This window comes from Schistocerca piceifrons, chromosome 1 (assembly GCF_021461385.2).
Source record: "Schistocerca piceifrons isolate TAMUIC-IGC-003096 chromosome 1, iqSchPice1.1, whole genome shotgun sequence".
NCBI classification, from domain to species: domain Eukaryota; kingdom Metazoa; phylum Arthropoda; class Insecta; order Orthoptera; family Acrididae; genus Schistocerca; species Schistocerca piceifrons.
In genome coordinates, this window is record NC_060138.1 from 999859045 (window position 1) to 999875665 (window position 16621).

The 16621-nt window shown below is 44.2% G+C and overlaps 1 protein-coding gene across 1 annotated transcript in view; it reads left to right on the forward strand.

Moving 5' to 3' along the window:
- Positions 1-16621, forward strand: part of LOC124795326 — a 62617-nt gene that overhangs the window by 12226 nt on the left and 33770 nt on the right. The window contains exon 2 of the mRNA XM_047259305.1: positions 15471-15644. Within this exon, the coding sequence (XP_047115261.1) occupies positions 15471-15644 (174 nt within the window). The remainder of the gene's footprint in view (positions 1-15470; positions 15645-16621) is intronic.

Consider the following 16621-nt stretch of genomic DNA (forward strand, 5'->3'; position numbering starts at 1 on the left):
ATGTCCTTAGGTTAGTTAGGTTTAAGTAGTTCTAAGTTCTAGGGGACTGATGACCATAGAAGTTAAGTCCCATAGCGCTCAAAGCCATTTTGAGCCAAGTGCGTTAAATCATATACAGATTAACTCAGAAGTGGCCTCTGAGTTCATTATAAACACGTTGTTTTATCTACAGCTTTATGCAGTTGTTCTTGAACTAGAAAATCAGACAATTCTTACTTGCAGCAGGAAACATTATGACGATTCTCTCCAACGCAACTGAATTCAGTCTTCTCAGCACTGATTTTCAGATTAACATGCCTTTTATTTCTTTATCTTCATACCGCTTCCGACTATGATAAACCTACGATTTCATCTGAGTGCGGTTCCATAATGTTTTTCTCACTCAAGATGGCGCTTTCCCCATCTCATTTCTGTTTATTTATCGCAAGACATTCGCAGGTACTATGTTACCCACCACATGGCACTAACCCCACCTCACTGTATACCTGAACATATGTCAAAGTCATTGTCCGTCTTTCTGCAGAATTTGACATTTTCTCTTGTTCTCACTGTGCATATTCTCACCATGCGCCATTTTTCCTCGGAGTCCGATATTCACTCCAGATGTTAGCAAACTCAGCCTAAGGCCATCGTAAAAAAGCCTTACAAAAATAAATGTCGCCAAAATGTGTTTGTTAAAATGTTAGTGCTTCTCTCAAATTTGCCTCACAGCAACTATCTTATCTGTAGTTAAATTCTCAATCCAAAACACTGTTCGATAATCTCCTATTATCTGTTAATCCAGTTGCTACAATTTTGCGAACTGTATTAGCGAAAAGACTATATATAATACGATTATAAAATGAACAAAAATAGACTGATGGTCATTAAACCAACATCACGAAGGCGAAACTCAAATTGGCGTTAAGTGTACTACATACATATGCAGATGCATTCGGGAGGACGACGGTTCAAACCCCCGTCCGGCCATCCTGATTTAGCTTTCCCGTGATTTCCCTAAATCAGCCTAATGCCGGGATGGTTCCTTTGAAAGGGCACGGCCGACTTCCTTCTCCATCCTCCCCTAATCCGATGGGACCGATGACGTCGCTTTTTGGTCCGCTTCCCAAAGCAACCAACCATTTGCAAGCGATTTGAATTTCATCACTGTTATGCGACAGATTAGTAAGGAAGAGGGAGAGGAAAATTTTAAGTTCGAATGGCATTACTCATCAGGTGGAAGTATCAATAGCCGCCAGCCGGGAAGCGCAAACATTTTAGCACCATTACTCGGCCAGGAAAACGGTGACCTCGCACCCTAAAGTGAGACTGCGAGAGAGCTCAGCAGAAAATCGTGAGAAGAATGCAGAACGACTGCCTTCGTAAAGCTATGCAAGAGACACTATGGAGGACATAACATCGCCTAGCAGGAGTTTGACTAAGCAGTAACGACTCTGTAATAAATTCGTTAAACAGCGGAACGTAAGACCGCTGACGACTCGAGAAGAGCAGAACCGCTTCTGTTATTATGAATGACGTCACAGAGTTGAGCCGCCCGTCGACGACATAAATATTCCTCCCCCTCTAGCGTAGAGCACCCGATCAGTAGGACCGATGGCGTTCATGTCATGCGCCCTCGATTCTCTAGTTAAGGCATAGTAACATCTTGTATGTGAGATTGTTGTAGTGTTGGTCTTAACACCTGCTGCCTCAGGAGAAGATCAGCGATCCGTAGCCACAGATAATGAAGTCCGGCATCCCCTCCTGAAGTCAGCACAGGAGCCAGCACTGATAGGTACTCCACAGGTCTACCAACATCGCTCCGGTCCAGGGTAGAAGCTGCCCTAAAACTCCACCGTCGTACAAGTCTGACGGTCTACCGTATCGGCGAGCCAGGTTCAGCACTAAGCACGACGTCACGATGTCCGACATCGCGGTCCACCTGACAGGACAACTTGGGCAGTAACCTGAGAATGATTGAGTACTCCCCGAAATGGCGTGTGACTCAAACACACATGTCGTCATCTCCAAGCAGGACTGCCGATGGGACGTGATTACCTCGCTAGCGGGTTCAAACCAACGTAACAAGTTGTCATCGACTTCCAATCCGAGCTGATGAAGCGCCCTCGGCAGCTCTGAGTCTGCGGTTGGGTTCAGCAGCTGCCTCTCCCGATTACGTAGCCAACAGCCATCGCAGCAGACATGGCAGACGATTGGTATTCTGAGTAATAAATGGAATAATCTTCAATAATGTTTTGCTGCTTCTAACAGCGTCACACGGATCCTCGGTCTACGTCTAGACAAAACAGTAGGGGTTTCCAATCCAGCAGTGGGCGACCCCTACAGCACAAAGGAGATTTACCCCCCCCCCCCCCCCCCTCTTAGCTGCAGAAATTGCGTTTAATGTTTTTTTTCTAAGAAAGTCGTTTTATGCCTGGTATACGAAGAGGAAACGTCTACCAGCACGTTCGTAATTCCGAAATTGCAGTGTCGAAGAATTTCGAGAATTTGGTTCATCCTTCAGCGATTTTTTTGATCGCGTTGGTCGCCACACCTCTTGAATCAAGAAACGGTGTTGTTTGGAGCAAGATAAGTATCGATACGGACAGTGCGACGATGTCAGAAGCACCATGGACTGTCACACCGTGACTACACTCTGTGAGGTAACAGGCGAGTTGTGGCGACCTGAAAATAAGTTCGGAGTTGGCTTGGCCATGCTGGGGCCTCTCGTCAAGCCACGGCTCGTCGGCGGCCGAGTGGTGCCGAACGTTAGCCGGGGTCCAGGCCGACCACGTGGTTGGGAATTCCTTGGTGACGCTGCATCGATGAAAGAGACTTGTATGCCGAGAGTGTCAAAGATGGCGGACTTTGTGAACCCATCATGGCAGACATTTCACAGGTCGTATAGAAATTAAAAGTAGCCAGATACCTTAAAAAGAAACATGTTCATTACATTATTTGCACGACGATTCTGATAGTGTAGTCATATTTTCAATATCTTTATTAGTTTAATCTGACGATAAATTACACAAGTAACACCCAGCAACGAATTTCCAAACTCTAAACGGTCCATCCGATTTTGTCGATGGACGTAACTCTAGAAAGCTATTACTGTAAACCTAAATTGGTATAAATTACAGGCAACTTGAATAGCACATGAGTTATTGGAGGTCAAGTAGCCTATTACTATCGATTGCGTCAGGCCATAAGTATCCCACAGGCACACGAAAAATGGTAGCAACGTGCTTATAAAAATATTTATTCATCTATACATTTGTTTATATCCGATACATACTATTCATGAAGAAATTGGTCAATTATTTACTGTGTCTTAGAAAGCACAGAGACATTAGGCTACTGGCTTACTTCTGTTCTATTCCTTTGATACATGTTTATTTAATTTAATAGTGTGTGTTAGAGAGTGTTTATGGTCCAGCCCCAGGAATATTTATTTAATTTCAAGTTAATTAAATGTGAATCCAGTATTTCGAATGTGTTTCATTATTTTTGTGAGTGTGCGTTGGCTTGGAGACAGGGCAGGAGTGCTCTAGCCAATCACAGCGATCGTTCCAAAAGAAATACGTGGAGAGACTGTATGGAAGTGGGGGAGGAGGATCGTTTGGGAAGAGGACAGGGAGTTCTGAACAGTTTGGCACGACGGACAGTCGCACAGGGCATGGGAGAGAGTCCTGGACAGATACAGCGCGACGGACACACAGTCGTGGGAAAGACTTGGAGAAAAATAGTTCAGCTTGCTCTGAGCACTATGGGACTTAACAGCGGAGGTCATCAGTCCCCTAAAACTTAGAACTACTTAAACCTAAATAACCTAAGGACATCACACACATACATGCCCGATGCAGGATTCGAACCTGCGACCTAGCGGTCAGGCGGTTACAAACTGACGCGCCTAGAACCGCTCGGCCACAACAGCCGGCAAGGCTTGGAGAGTGGAGCAGTTTTGCGAGTGGTAGCGGGAGATACAAATATTTCGTATCGCCGACATGTGTACTGGTGAGATTTCCATGGCTTCTGCAGTGAAGACGTAGTATGCTTTTGGAAGTGAATATCTCGCGAGCTATGTTGTTGTTCATAACTAATTACGTGAAGTATGAATCTATTGTTTCCCTGTTATTCGACTTATATTTTATTTAATTGCTGGACCATCAACACCAATAACAGTTTTCCAGTAATAAACGGCATTCTAAAAGGTACTTCTGCTATAGTATTCATCATTTAAAGTCGTTAAGATAGTACCTGCAGATTTTATTTAATTGCAATCATTCATTTAGAAATTATTATGTTGCATTAAAAATTCGCAATTGCCGAGTGAAAGGAACATTCGACCATTCGGTTCATGTGTCTATTCATATTGTATACTGTAGACTCAGCAGTATTTGGCTTGTAATGCAGAAACTACGTATCCCAGCCAAAACTTTTAAAATTGCAACTCTGAGTCTGTGGGTACGTAGTTGAGGGCCACCACACCATTTCATTATAATCTTAAGGCCCACAAGTCTAGGACAAAAAAACGACGCACCACTAAGGAACTATCCAAAAGTGACGGAAGTAGGTAGATGTGGTATACTTGTACTGACAAACAAATGATTACAGTTTGGATGATTTATTCGAGAAGAAAAGTTTCACAAATCGAGCTAGTTAATAAGGCATTGATCCACCCTTGGGCAGTTATTCGGCTTGGCATTGATTGATAGAGTTGCCCGATGTCCTCCTGAGGGCTATCGTGCCAAACTCCGTCCAGTTGGGTGCGTTACATCGTCAAAATCTCAAGCTGGTTGGAGGGTCCTGCCTACAATGCTCTGAATATTATCAATTGGGGAGACATACGGGGACCCTCCTAGCCAAGGAAGAGTTTGGCAAACACGAAGACAAGTAACTCTCGCCATGTGCGGGCAGGCAGTGTCCTGCTAAAATATAAGCCCAGGTTGGCTTGCCATGAAGGGCAACAAAATGGGGCACAGAACATAGCCGACGTACCGCTAAGCTGTAAGGGTGCCGGGGATGACAACCAAAGACGTCTGCTATGAAAAGAAATGGCATCCCAGACCATCACTTCTTGTTGTCGGACCATATGGTGAGCGACAGCCACGTTAGTATCCCAACGACGTGCGGAGCGTTTGCAGACACGTCTTCGGGCTGAAATCTTACTGACGGGAGTAGAACTGTCTTCAGCGATGAGTTCCGCTTCGAACTGAGCCCCGATGACCAGCGAATACTTGACAACGTCATGTTTGTGGAATATGACAATCGAAATCGGTCACTCTTGTATCAATTTGCGATCCAAAAAATAATTTATGTTAATTAGTCTGGTAATGTAGTTTGAGAAGCGTTGAGTTACGAGACGAGTCTGTTGGCGCGTGTTTCAGATACGGCAAAAAAGAAAACAAAGAAAAATCCCTGAAGGCGTCATTCAGAGCCTGTTTGAACCCATGCTACAACGAATGCAGCTTTCGTGTCAGCATTTCTCATTCGTGTTGATGATGGAAGTTCAATTGGTTCGTACAGGACACTGCACGGGACTAACATGTTCCAAAAACCGCGCACAAAAATACGATTTTTAAGGGGGCCTTATCTCTGGTTCTGTTGATCACGGGGACAAGGAGTCAAGTGGTTTTGGACAGCCCTCGGCCTCCTGACCGTCTTTACATCTCTCAGAAAAACGGGGATCCTACAGTACAGGGTTAAAATTTAAACATCACACTGTTCCTCCAGCCCAAGCAAATTGAGTAAATCTGTTGGTTCTTTTGCATTAGGTGTGGCCGAGGGAGGCCCTTAGGCGGCTTATAAGTGCACCATTTGCTCATGGGTGGTTCCTGGGAAAACAGCAAAAACCGGTTTTAGCCGTTTTTTTGCACCGTGTGCCTCAGTTATCTAAATAACTAACCATAACAAACGGCTCAAACTGTAACTAAATGTTATTCTGACATTTATCTAGAAACGCTATTTTCCGTTTTCGAAAATCTTTATCCGTTATCAAGATATACACGGAAAACTACGACTTTTGGGTACCATAAGTATCAGTTGTGGGGATGCCCACTTCTACAATTTCTGTTCCTGGGAAACCGTCGAAATTGTTACCGTATTTTCTTGAGATGATGTTCTCGCGAAACTTGATACTTTTCTCGATTATCGTTATACGTTACGAGATACAGAAGTTCAGAGTTACCGTACTTCTTCGCGTAAAATATGCATGTAATATCCTGTCTGAGGCGTAAATGTAGTTTTAACTGAAGTAAAAAAAATATTTTGTCGTACAAAATTCTTTATACTTGCAAACTTGCAAATAAAACAACGCAGTTTTGAGTATACTGAACGAGTAGCCAATATATTTCTTCTGTAAATATTGTGCATTGTTCTGAACTTAAGTTGAATGAGTGTAACGCACTCACTTTAAACTAGAGGAAACCTCTATTTCGGCGTGTGGTGTTTGTCCGTTCGCTACTCTGTTCAAAGTACATTTTTAGTACAGCTTTAAAAACCTTTTGTTTTTATTCCTCAGGCGATGGGTTGGGATATTAGTTTAATGTAGTACTCAATTTGTATTTGGAAGAAACGAACGTTGATTCCCATTTAAGAAACAAATCATAAGCCGGGCGCTTTCGCTGAGTTGCCATAGTATAAAGAAAAAAATCTAACGCAAATAATTTTGTGTTAACCTTTTATTATGCGTGATTATTTGTTGCTCATATGTGCCAAAGAAAATATGTGTCGGACCACATAAATAAACTTTCAAATGTTTGCTGACTTGTAAATTCGTTTTATATGAACAGTACACCCTGCTCTAGCGCGAAAAGAAAGGAGCACAAAAAAGACGAATATGTTCCAGTTTCAAAACCTCTGACAGAAAAGAGGGAAACCAGCAGCCATCGTCCTCATTCCACGTTCTTTAATAAAAATTTTAGCATGTGAATATATTCGCGCTTTTTTGTGCTGAAAGAGAGAAGAGGAGAGACAGTAACGGTGAAAGAGAGAGGAGAGATTGCGTGGGAGAAAAAGAGAGAGGAGACAGTGATTGTGGAGAGAGAAAGTGACGGTGGAGGAGGAAGAGAGATGGATGAAGGCAATAGCGGTGGCAGCCGAAGAAAGAGGAGATACCGATTGCCAGTTCTCTTCCATCGCACTACACCCACGTGTTAAAAAAATTGCTCAGTTTCTCTCATCCCCTATACCCATGCGTTAAGGCTTCCCGCTCTATTAGTCTAAATCTGGGCAAACGCTCTCCAAGCACGATTCTGGAGAGAAGACAATGGTATTTTAAGCAAAATACAGCAGACTGTAATCAAGAACGAAAGAGTGCTAATGCAAAAGAAAAAGAATGGGACAAAGACAATGACAGCGGAACAGAAAGGCAGTGAAAGTGGAAGAGAAAGAGACAGTGGTACGGACAAGAGAGAGAGAAAGGGATGAAAGAAATGATAATCGGAAAAACACAGAACGTTGAGGCAAAGGGAGAAAAAGGAGAGCCGGCCGAAGTGGCCGTGCGGTTAAAGGCGCTGCAGTCTGGAACCGCAAGACCGCTACGGTCGCAGGTTCGAATCCTGCCTCGGGCATGGATGTTTGTGTGTCCTTAGGTTAGTTAGGTTTAACTAGTTCTAAGTTCTAGGGGACTAATGACCTCTGCAGTTGAGTGCCATAGTGCTCAGAGCCATTTTTTTTTTAGAAAAAGGAGACAGTGGGACAGAGACTTATACAGGGTGTTACAAAAAGGTACGGCCAAACTTTCAGGAAACATTCCTCACACACAAATAAAGAAAAGATGTTATGTGGACATGTGTCCGGAAACGCTTAATTTCCATGTTAGAGCTCATTTTAGTTTCGTCAGTATGTACTGTGCTTCCTCGATTCACCGCCAGTTGGCCCAATTGAAGGAAGGTAATGTTGACTTTGGTGCTTGTGTTGACATGCGACTCATTGCTCTACAGTACTAGCATCAAGCACATCAGTACGTAGCATCAACAGGTTAGTGTTCATCACGAACGTGGTTTTGCAGTCAGTGTAATGTTTACAAATGCGGAGTTGGCAGATGCCCATTTGATGTATGGATTAGCACGGAGCAATAGCCGTGGCGCGGTACGTTTGTATCGAGACAGATTTCCAGAACGAAGGTGTCCCGACAGGAAGACGTTCGAAGAAATTGACCAGCGTCTTAGGGAGCACGGAACATTCCAGTCTATGACTCGCGACTGGGGAAGACCTAGAACGACGAGGACACCTGCAATGGACGAGGCAATTCTTCGTGCAGTTGACGATAACCCTAATGTCAGCGTCAGAGAAGTTGCTGCTGTACAAGGTAACGTTGACCACGTCACTGTATGGAGAGTGCTACGGGAGAACCAGTTGTTTCCGTACCATGTACAGCGTGTGCAGGCACTATCAGCAGCTGATTGGCCTCCACGGGTACACTTCTGCGAATGGTTCATCCAACCATGTGTCAATCCTCATTTCAGTGCAAATGTTCTCTTTACAGATGAGGCTTCATTCCAACGTGATCAAATTGTAAATTTTCACAATCAACATGTATGGGCTGACGAGAATCCGTACGCAATTGTGCAATCACGTCATCAACACAGATTTTCTGTGAACGTTTGGGCAGGCATTGTTGGTGATGTCTTGATTGGGCCCCATGTTCTTCCACCTACGCTCAATGGAGCACATTATCATGATTTCATACGGGATACTCTACCTGTGCTGCTAGAACATGTGCCTTTACAAGTACGACAGAACATGTGGTTCATGTACGATGGAGCTCCTGCACATTTCAGTCGAAGTGTTCGTACACTTCTCAACAACAGATTTGGTGACCGATGGATTGGTAGAGGCGGACCAATTCCATGGCCTCCACGCTCTCCTGACCTCAACCCTCTTGACTTTCATTTATGGGGGCGTTTGAAAGCTCTTGTCTACCCAACCCCGGTACCAAATGTAGAGACTCTTCGTGCTCGTATTGTGGACGGCTGTGATACAATACGCCATTCTCCAGGGCTGCATCAGCGCATCAGGGATTCCATGCGACGGAGGGTGGATGCATGTATCCTCGCTAACGGAGGACATTTGGAACATTTCCTGTAACAAACTGTTTGAAGTCACGCTGGTACGTTCTGTTGCTGTGTGTTTACATTCCATGATTAATGTTATTTGAAGAGAAGTAATAAAATGAGCTCTAACATGGAAAGTAAGCGTTTCCGGACACTTGTCCACGTAACATCTTTTCTTTCTTTGTGTGTGAGGAATGTTTCCTGAAAGTTTGACCGTACCTTTTTGTAACACCCTGTATAGATAGTGGCAGTGTGAGGGAGGCGATGTCCTACAAATCGTGGATAGAGCGCAACAGGCGGATTCCATATTCCTAGATTTCTGGATAGCGGTTGACACGATGCCCCACTGCAGACTGCTGACGAAGGTCCGAGCATACGGTTTAGGTTCCTGAATTTGTGACTGGCTCGAAGACTTTTTAAGTAATAGAATCCCGTTCTTTGTCCTCGATGACGAATGTTCATCAGAGACGTAGGTTTCCTCAGGAGTGTCCCAGGGAAGTGCGGCAGGACAGCTTTTATTCTATATATACGTAATTGTTATCACAAACAGAGTAAGCAGCAATTTACAGCTGTTTACTGATGATGCTGTGGTATACGGGAATTTTTTTTAATGTTATACGGTACAACACAGCATCACCGGTGTTTCCCGGTCTAATTGTGTTGGTGCGGCAGTAAATTTAACCACAGGGCAGTGCCGCTGCGTCACTGCAATACACTTTGGAGGTGTATACAATTATAATTGGTGGACACTTCAATCTGACCTCGATTTCTTATCGAAAATACATGTTCAAACCCAGTGGGAGACAGAAAACATCTTCCGAAATTGTACTGTTTGCTTTCTCTGAGAACTACTTTGAACAATTAGTTCATGAGCCCAGACGAATGGTTGCGAAAACACACTTGACCTCTTAGCCCCAAATAATCTTGATCTAATAGAGAGCGTCATGACGGATACAGGGATTAGTGAACACAAGGTCATTGTAGCGAGGCTCAAAACCATATCAACCACAACCACTAAAAATAAACGCAAACTATATCTATTTAAAACAGCAGATAAAAATTTGCTTGATGCCTTCCTAAGAGAGATTCTCCATTCTTTCCAAGCTAATTATGCAAGTGTAGACCAGATATGGCGCAAATTCAAAGATACAGTATCGACAGCAATACATAGATTCACACCGCATAACATAAGAAGAGACGGGACTGATCCACCACGGTACACAGAACACGTCAGAATACTGTTTCAGAAGCAACGAAAAAAACATGCCAAAATCAGAAGAAAGCAAAATCCGCATGACTGGCTAAATTTCACGGAAGCTGCAAATTTAGTGCGGACGTCAATGCGAGATGCTTTTAATAGTTTCCACAATGAAACATTGTCTCAAAATATGGTAGAAAACCCAAAGAGATTCTGTTCGTATACCAGTCGCAAAAAAAGGCAATACCGTCACTGCGCGATAGCGATGGAAATGTTACCGATGATGGTGCCACTCAAGCAGACTTACCAAATACAGTTTTCCGTAATGCCTTCGTGAACGAAGACGAAGTAAATATTCCAGAATTCGAAACCATAACAGCTGTTAGCATGAGTGACATAAAAGTAGTTACCTTAGGTGCTGCGAAACAACTCAAGCAGGCCGCTGTGGGCGAGCGGTTCTAGGCACTTCAATCCGGAACCGAGCGACGGCTACGGTCTCAGGTTCGAATCCTGCCTCGGACATGGATGTATGTGATGTTCTTCGGTTAGTTAGGCTTAAGTAGTTCTACGTTCTAGGGGACTGATGACCTCAGATGTTAAGTCCCATAGTGCTCAGAGCCATTTGAACCAATTAAAACAACTCAAGTCACTTCCGGTCCAGATGGTATACAAATTAGGTTCCTTTCAGAGTATGCAGACGCAATAGCGCCTTTCTTAGCAATCATATACAACCTTTCACTTGACGAAAAGTCTGTTCCCAAAGACTGGAAAGTAGCATAGGTCACACCAATATTCAAGAAATGAAATAGGAGTAACCCACTGAATTACAGACCCATATCACTGACATCAATTTGCAGTAGGATTTTGGAGCATATACTATACTCGAACATTATGAATCACATTGAACAAAATGACTTATTGATACAGAACCAACACGGATTCAGAAAATATCGTTCTTGTGCAACACAGCTAACTCTTTATTCCCATCAAGTAATGAATGATGTCGACAAGGGATCCCAGATCGGTTCCATATTCCTAGATTGCAGAAGGCTTTTGATACCATTCTTCACAAGCGACTATTAATCAAACTGCGTCCGTATGGAGTATAGTCTCAGTTGTGTGACTGGATTCGTAATTTCCTCTCAGAGAGGTCACAGTTCGTAGTGATAGACGCCAAATCATCGAGTAGAACAGAAGTGATATCTGGCGTTCCGGAAGGTACTGTCATAGGACCTCTGCTGTTCCTGATTTACATCAATGATCTAGGTGATAATCTGAGCAGCCCCCTTAGATTGTTTGCAGATGACGCTGTAATTTACCGTCTAGTAAAATCATCAGACGATCAATTCCAATTACAAAATTATCTAGAGAGAATTTCTGTATGGTGCGAAAAGTGGCAATTGGCACTAAGCAAAGAAAAGTGCGAGGTCATCCACATGGATACTAAAAGAAATCCGATAAATCGCACAAATCTAAGGCCTTTCAATTCTACTAAATACCTAGGAATTGCAATTAGGAGCAACTTAAATTGAAATGACCACATAGATAATATTGTGGGGAAGGCGAAACAAAGACCGCACTTTGTTGGCAGAACAGTTAGAAGATGCGACAAACCTACTAAAGAGACAGCCTACATTACACTCGTTCATCCTCTGCTGGAATATTGCTGCGTGGTATGGGATCCTTGGCAGGTAGGATTGACACGGGACATTGAAAAGTCCGCAGCTCGTGGTCGTGCGGTAGCGTTCTCGCTTCCCGCGCCCGGGTTCCCGGGTTAAATTCCCGGCGGGGTCAGGGATTTTCTCTGCCTCGTGATGAGTGGGTGTTGTGTGCTGTCCTTTGGTTAGTTAGGTTTAAGTAGTTCTAAGTTCTAGGGGACTGATGATCATAGATGTTAAGTCCCATAGTGCTCAGAGCCATTTTTGAACATTGAAAAAGTGCAAAGAAGGGCAGATCGTTTCGTATTATCGCGCAATAGGGGTAATAGTGTCACTGATATAATACGTGAGCTGTGGTGGCAGTCATGGAAACAAAGGCGGTTTTCTATGCGGCAATATCTGTTTACGAACTTTCAATCACCAACTTTCTCTTCCGAATGCGGAAATACTTTGTTGACACCCTCCTACGTAGGGAGAAACGATCATCACAATAATTGAGAGAAATCAGAGCTCGAACGGAAAGATTTAGGTGTTCCTTTTTCCCAAGCGCCATTCAAGAGTGGAATGGTAGAGAAGTAGTATGAAAATGGTTCAATGAACCCTCTGCCAGGCACTTAAGTGGGAACTGCAGAGTAACCATGTAGATGTAGATGTGGCGGTGGGACTCAGAGTCCCGTACCACCACTCAACGGTGACAGGGTATACGGGAGTACTTTAGAAGTATACAAGACGACTTAGACCAACTCACCAGTTGGTATAATAAATGACAGCCTGCTCTAAATGTATAAAAATGTAAATTAATGAGTAGGAAAAACAATCCTGTAACGTTCGAACTCACCATAACTATGATGCTACTTGAAAGTCACAGCGATTATACACTGCCGTCCATAATTAAAGCAAAAAACTGCTATTTCTCCATCCTGTGTCTAACTGACGATACAATCATACAAACTGTCAACAGGCGTCGTTACGATCGTGTTCTGCACCGAAGATAGCATTCCGATCAACGGACAACTACGCCAGCAATGATGTCAGGGCACCTATCAAGCGGGGTAGTATTTGCAGGGTAGTCCCAGAGCCTCAATCGCTGGGCACACAGTTACAGACGGTGCAGTATGGCTCAGAATAGACGCCTACAGATTCTGCTGTGGAGGGCCACAGGAAGAATGGAAGCAGGAGAGTCGCAAACTGATGTGGTCCATTGGCTCAATGTGAACCATTTTGGTTCTAGGCGCTTCAGTCCGGAATAGCGCTGCTGCTACGGTCGCAGGTTCGCATCCTGCCTCGGGCATGGCTGTGTGTGATGTCCTTAGCTTAGTTAGGTTTAAGTAGATCTAAGTTCTAGGGGACTGATGACCTCAGATGTTAAGTCCCATAGTGCTCAGAGCCATTTGAACCATTTTGAATCGTTCTGTTGTTTCTCGGATGAGATGACAGTTTACAGAAACCGAAACTGTGTCCCGGAGACCAGTACAGGTCTGATCACGTGTGACATCAGAAAGAGTGGACCATTATTTGGCCGTAAGGGCCCCACGGTACCGCCTTACTATTGCACTGCAACTGGTATCTGACCTCGCAGCATCCCCTGGACGTGCTATATCGAGGCAAACGGTGTACAGAAGGCTTCAGTAGAGTGGCCTTTATTGTTAGGGACCTGCTGTCTGTTTGCCTCTGGCGTGTCTTCACAGTAGGGAAAGTCTAGAGTGGAGCCGTCAACGTATCACACGGACGGTGGTCCAATGTTCTTTTCACAGATGCGTCCCGATTTGGTCTGCAGAATGATTTTCGACGGATTCGCATCTGGAGGGCACGTGGAACAGGATTTCTGGACCAAAACATTGTGTAAAGAGACCTATATCGAGGAGGACCCATAAAGGTGTGCGCAAGGATTATGTCGACCACTCGTAGATCTCTTCATGAAATTGTGTGGGTGAATCAGCAAGACTTAACCGCTGTCTGGTACCTTGAGGAGATCTTGGGATCTCATGCGCGGTTGTTGCGAGGTGCTGAGGGCCCAGACTTCGTATTGGTGGACGATAATGCTTGACCTTATGGAGCACGGGGGGTTGATGTTTTCTTGGAAACGGAAGATATTGCACGCATGGTGTGGCCTGTTCCCTTTTCCGAATTGAATCCCATAGAGCATGTCTGGGATAATGGCTTGCATCATGTCAGCGACCACCAACCACTCTCCAAGACTGCGAGCAGCTCTGCAGGAAGAATGGGCGTTATTGCCTCAACATGAGATTGATGACATCATTCAAAGCATGTCCCGTCGTTGTTAGGCCTGTATTGGTGCCGCAGGTGGTCACGCCCAATACTGAGCACATTAACCAGTTGTCGCATTGTGTGTGTGCAAATCTGTTAAGTTGGAAAAAACTAAGAACATTTTCGTCTACTGTTACGCCTGTTGCAATTTTTTACCTTCTGTATTCTCTACATTGTTTCTACTTTGCTATCACCTATTTATACTGCTTTGGGGCAAAATAAACGCAACCTTGCACAATTTTCTTTTGTTGCTTTAATTTTGGACACCAGTGTACATGTAGACGTAACGTAGCAAAGCGATATGAAATCGAATGAGCACGTCAGTTGGTAGTAGGAAAGGTGAATACTCGACTTCGTTTCATTAAGAGAATTTTTAGAAAGTGTGGTTCATCTGCAAAGTAGGCGGCGTATAGAACACTAATGTAACACATTCTCGAATACTGTTTGAGTGTATGGGAGTCCCATCAGGTCGGACTAAAGGAAGACATCGAAGCAATTCAGAGACGTGCTGCTATATGTGTTATTGGTAGGTTCGATCAGCGCGGTAGTATTATGGAGATGCTTCGTGAACTCAAATGTGAATCCCTGGAAGAAAGACGACCCTATTTTCGCAAGGCACTGTTGCGGAAATTTAGGGGACCGGCATTTGAGGCCGACTGCAAAAAGATTCTATTGCCGCCAACGTGCATTTCACGTAACGACCATGAAGATAAAATGCGAGAAATTACGCCTCGCACGGAGGCTTTTATTTAGCCATTTTTCCTTCGGTCTGTTTGCAAGTGGAACGGAAAAGGAAATGATTAGAAGCGGTACGTGGTTCCCATCGCAATGTAGTCTACGTAGCATGCGGAGTATGTATGTAGATTTAGATGTAGGTACTTATGAAGACTTAACAACAAAGGGAGACTGGGTAAAAGGATTCTGTGCCAAAAGAGCGCGACTATGGTCGCATGCCAAAATTTTTGTCGTGGAAGGTAGAATGAGGAACGAGGCAGCTGTTTCTTCGCTTTTCTGGAAGTCTTTTAAAGAGGAACGTAATCGCCTTTTTCGTGCTCCGACAGGAGCATTTCATTGTCCATTGCCGTCTGTGTATTTGCCTTTCTATCGATTCTGGTAACAAATCTTTATTGTTAACAAGTTTGATTTTTGACCGGTCACACTTTTAGGTGTTTGCTACCTCCAGTCAAGAGGTGGACGGTAAAGAGCAGTAACAGACAATATCATTTCCCAACGAGAGCAGTGTGAAGGCTCTGCGGAGACGGCATGTCAGTCAGCAAACGTTACAGATGCGGCTGTTTTCCTTTGTTACAGGTGTGATCATGATGGCAGACGCACAGTCCCCTGCGACGGCACACTGCCCTCCCTGCTCCAAGATCCTGCTGCCCGTGTGCGGCGTCGACGAGGATGGGGAGATCTGGACGTTCCCCAACAGCTGCACCATGCTCTGGTGCAACTGCATGCTGCGTGCCGCCGATTCCGACAGAAGTACGTATTTGCGAAAGGCAAAAGCCCCCGTCCCGGCTGGTAAAGGGCACCGAGGACTTTTGCGCAACGTCACTTCGGGCTTCGTGTACGCGGTCGTAACTATCTCTAGCTAGGAGATAAGACAGGTATGACAAGACATTTATCACTCACAACCGGTTATTTCGCGTCGAAGTATGTCGCGTTACCTTTGTGTCCTGCTTGTGTTGAGGATGCAGTCGATACTAATAGGTAGCCTTTGTTTAAGTTCTCTATGATTATAACTGCCTCATGGTTGACACAGTGCAAGTTTAAAGCAGGATCTCTACCAAAAAGGTACTTCATGTCAGAGGTTTGGCCTCACAAAAACTATGGGAAATCCAGGAACGCCAATAAACGTGACCGTACCATTGAAAACTAGCGAACTATTACCTGAAAGAAATCGCATCCTTACAATATCGAGGAAGCATACGAGGAATTATCGAGATATTTGCCTTAAGGGGAGGTTTACTATCTTTCTTTGAGAATTTTTTTCTCTGGATATGTGATAGATATCAATATCAAATTTGGTAAAAAAGAAAAAACTGAAATTTTTTCGACCGGAAATATCGAAGAGCAAAGGCGGAAGTACCGTCGAAAGGAAACAAAATTTCGATGTTGACCTCCACGCGCGGTATTTCACAGGTCAGCCAACTCGTCTGAATTCAAAATTGAGTTGACGTAAGCGAAGTGTATAAGATTCTTTAGGAGTTGTACCTCACTTCAGTTATTTGTACCATAGGAAACAAAACGGCAGCCGAAACTTCCTGGCAGATTAAAACTGTGTGCCCGACCGAGACTCGAACTCGCGACAGTTTTAATCTGCCAAGAAGTTTCATATCAGCGCACACTCCGCTGCAGAGTGAAAATCTCATTCTGAAAACGACAGCCATTTGAAAAAAATAGGGTTTTTTCATCGATTTTTCGACTTCATCGGCCAAGTAAAAATACACTCCTGGAAA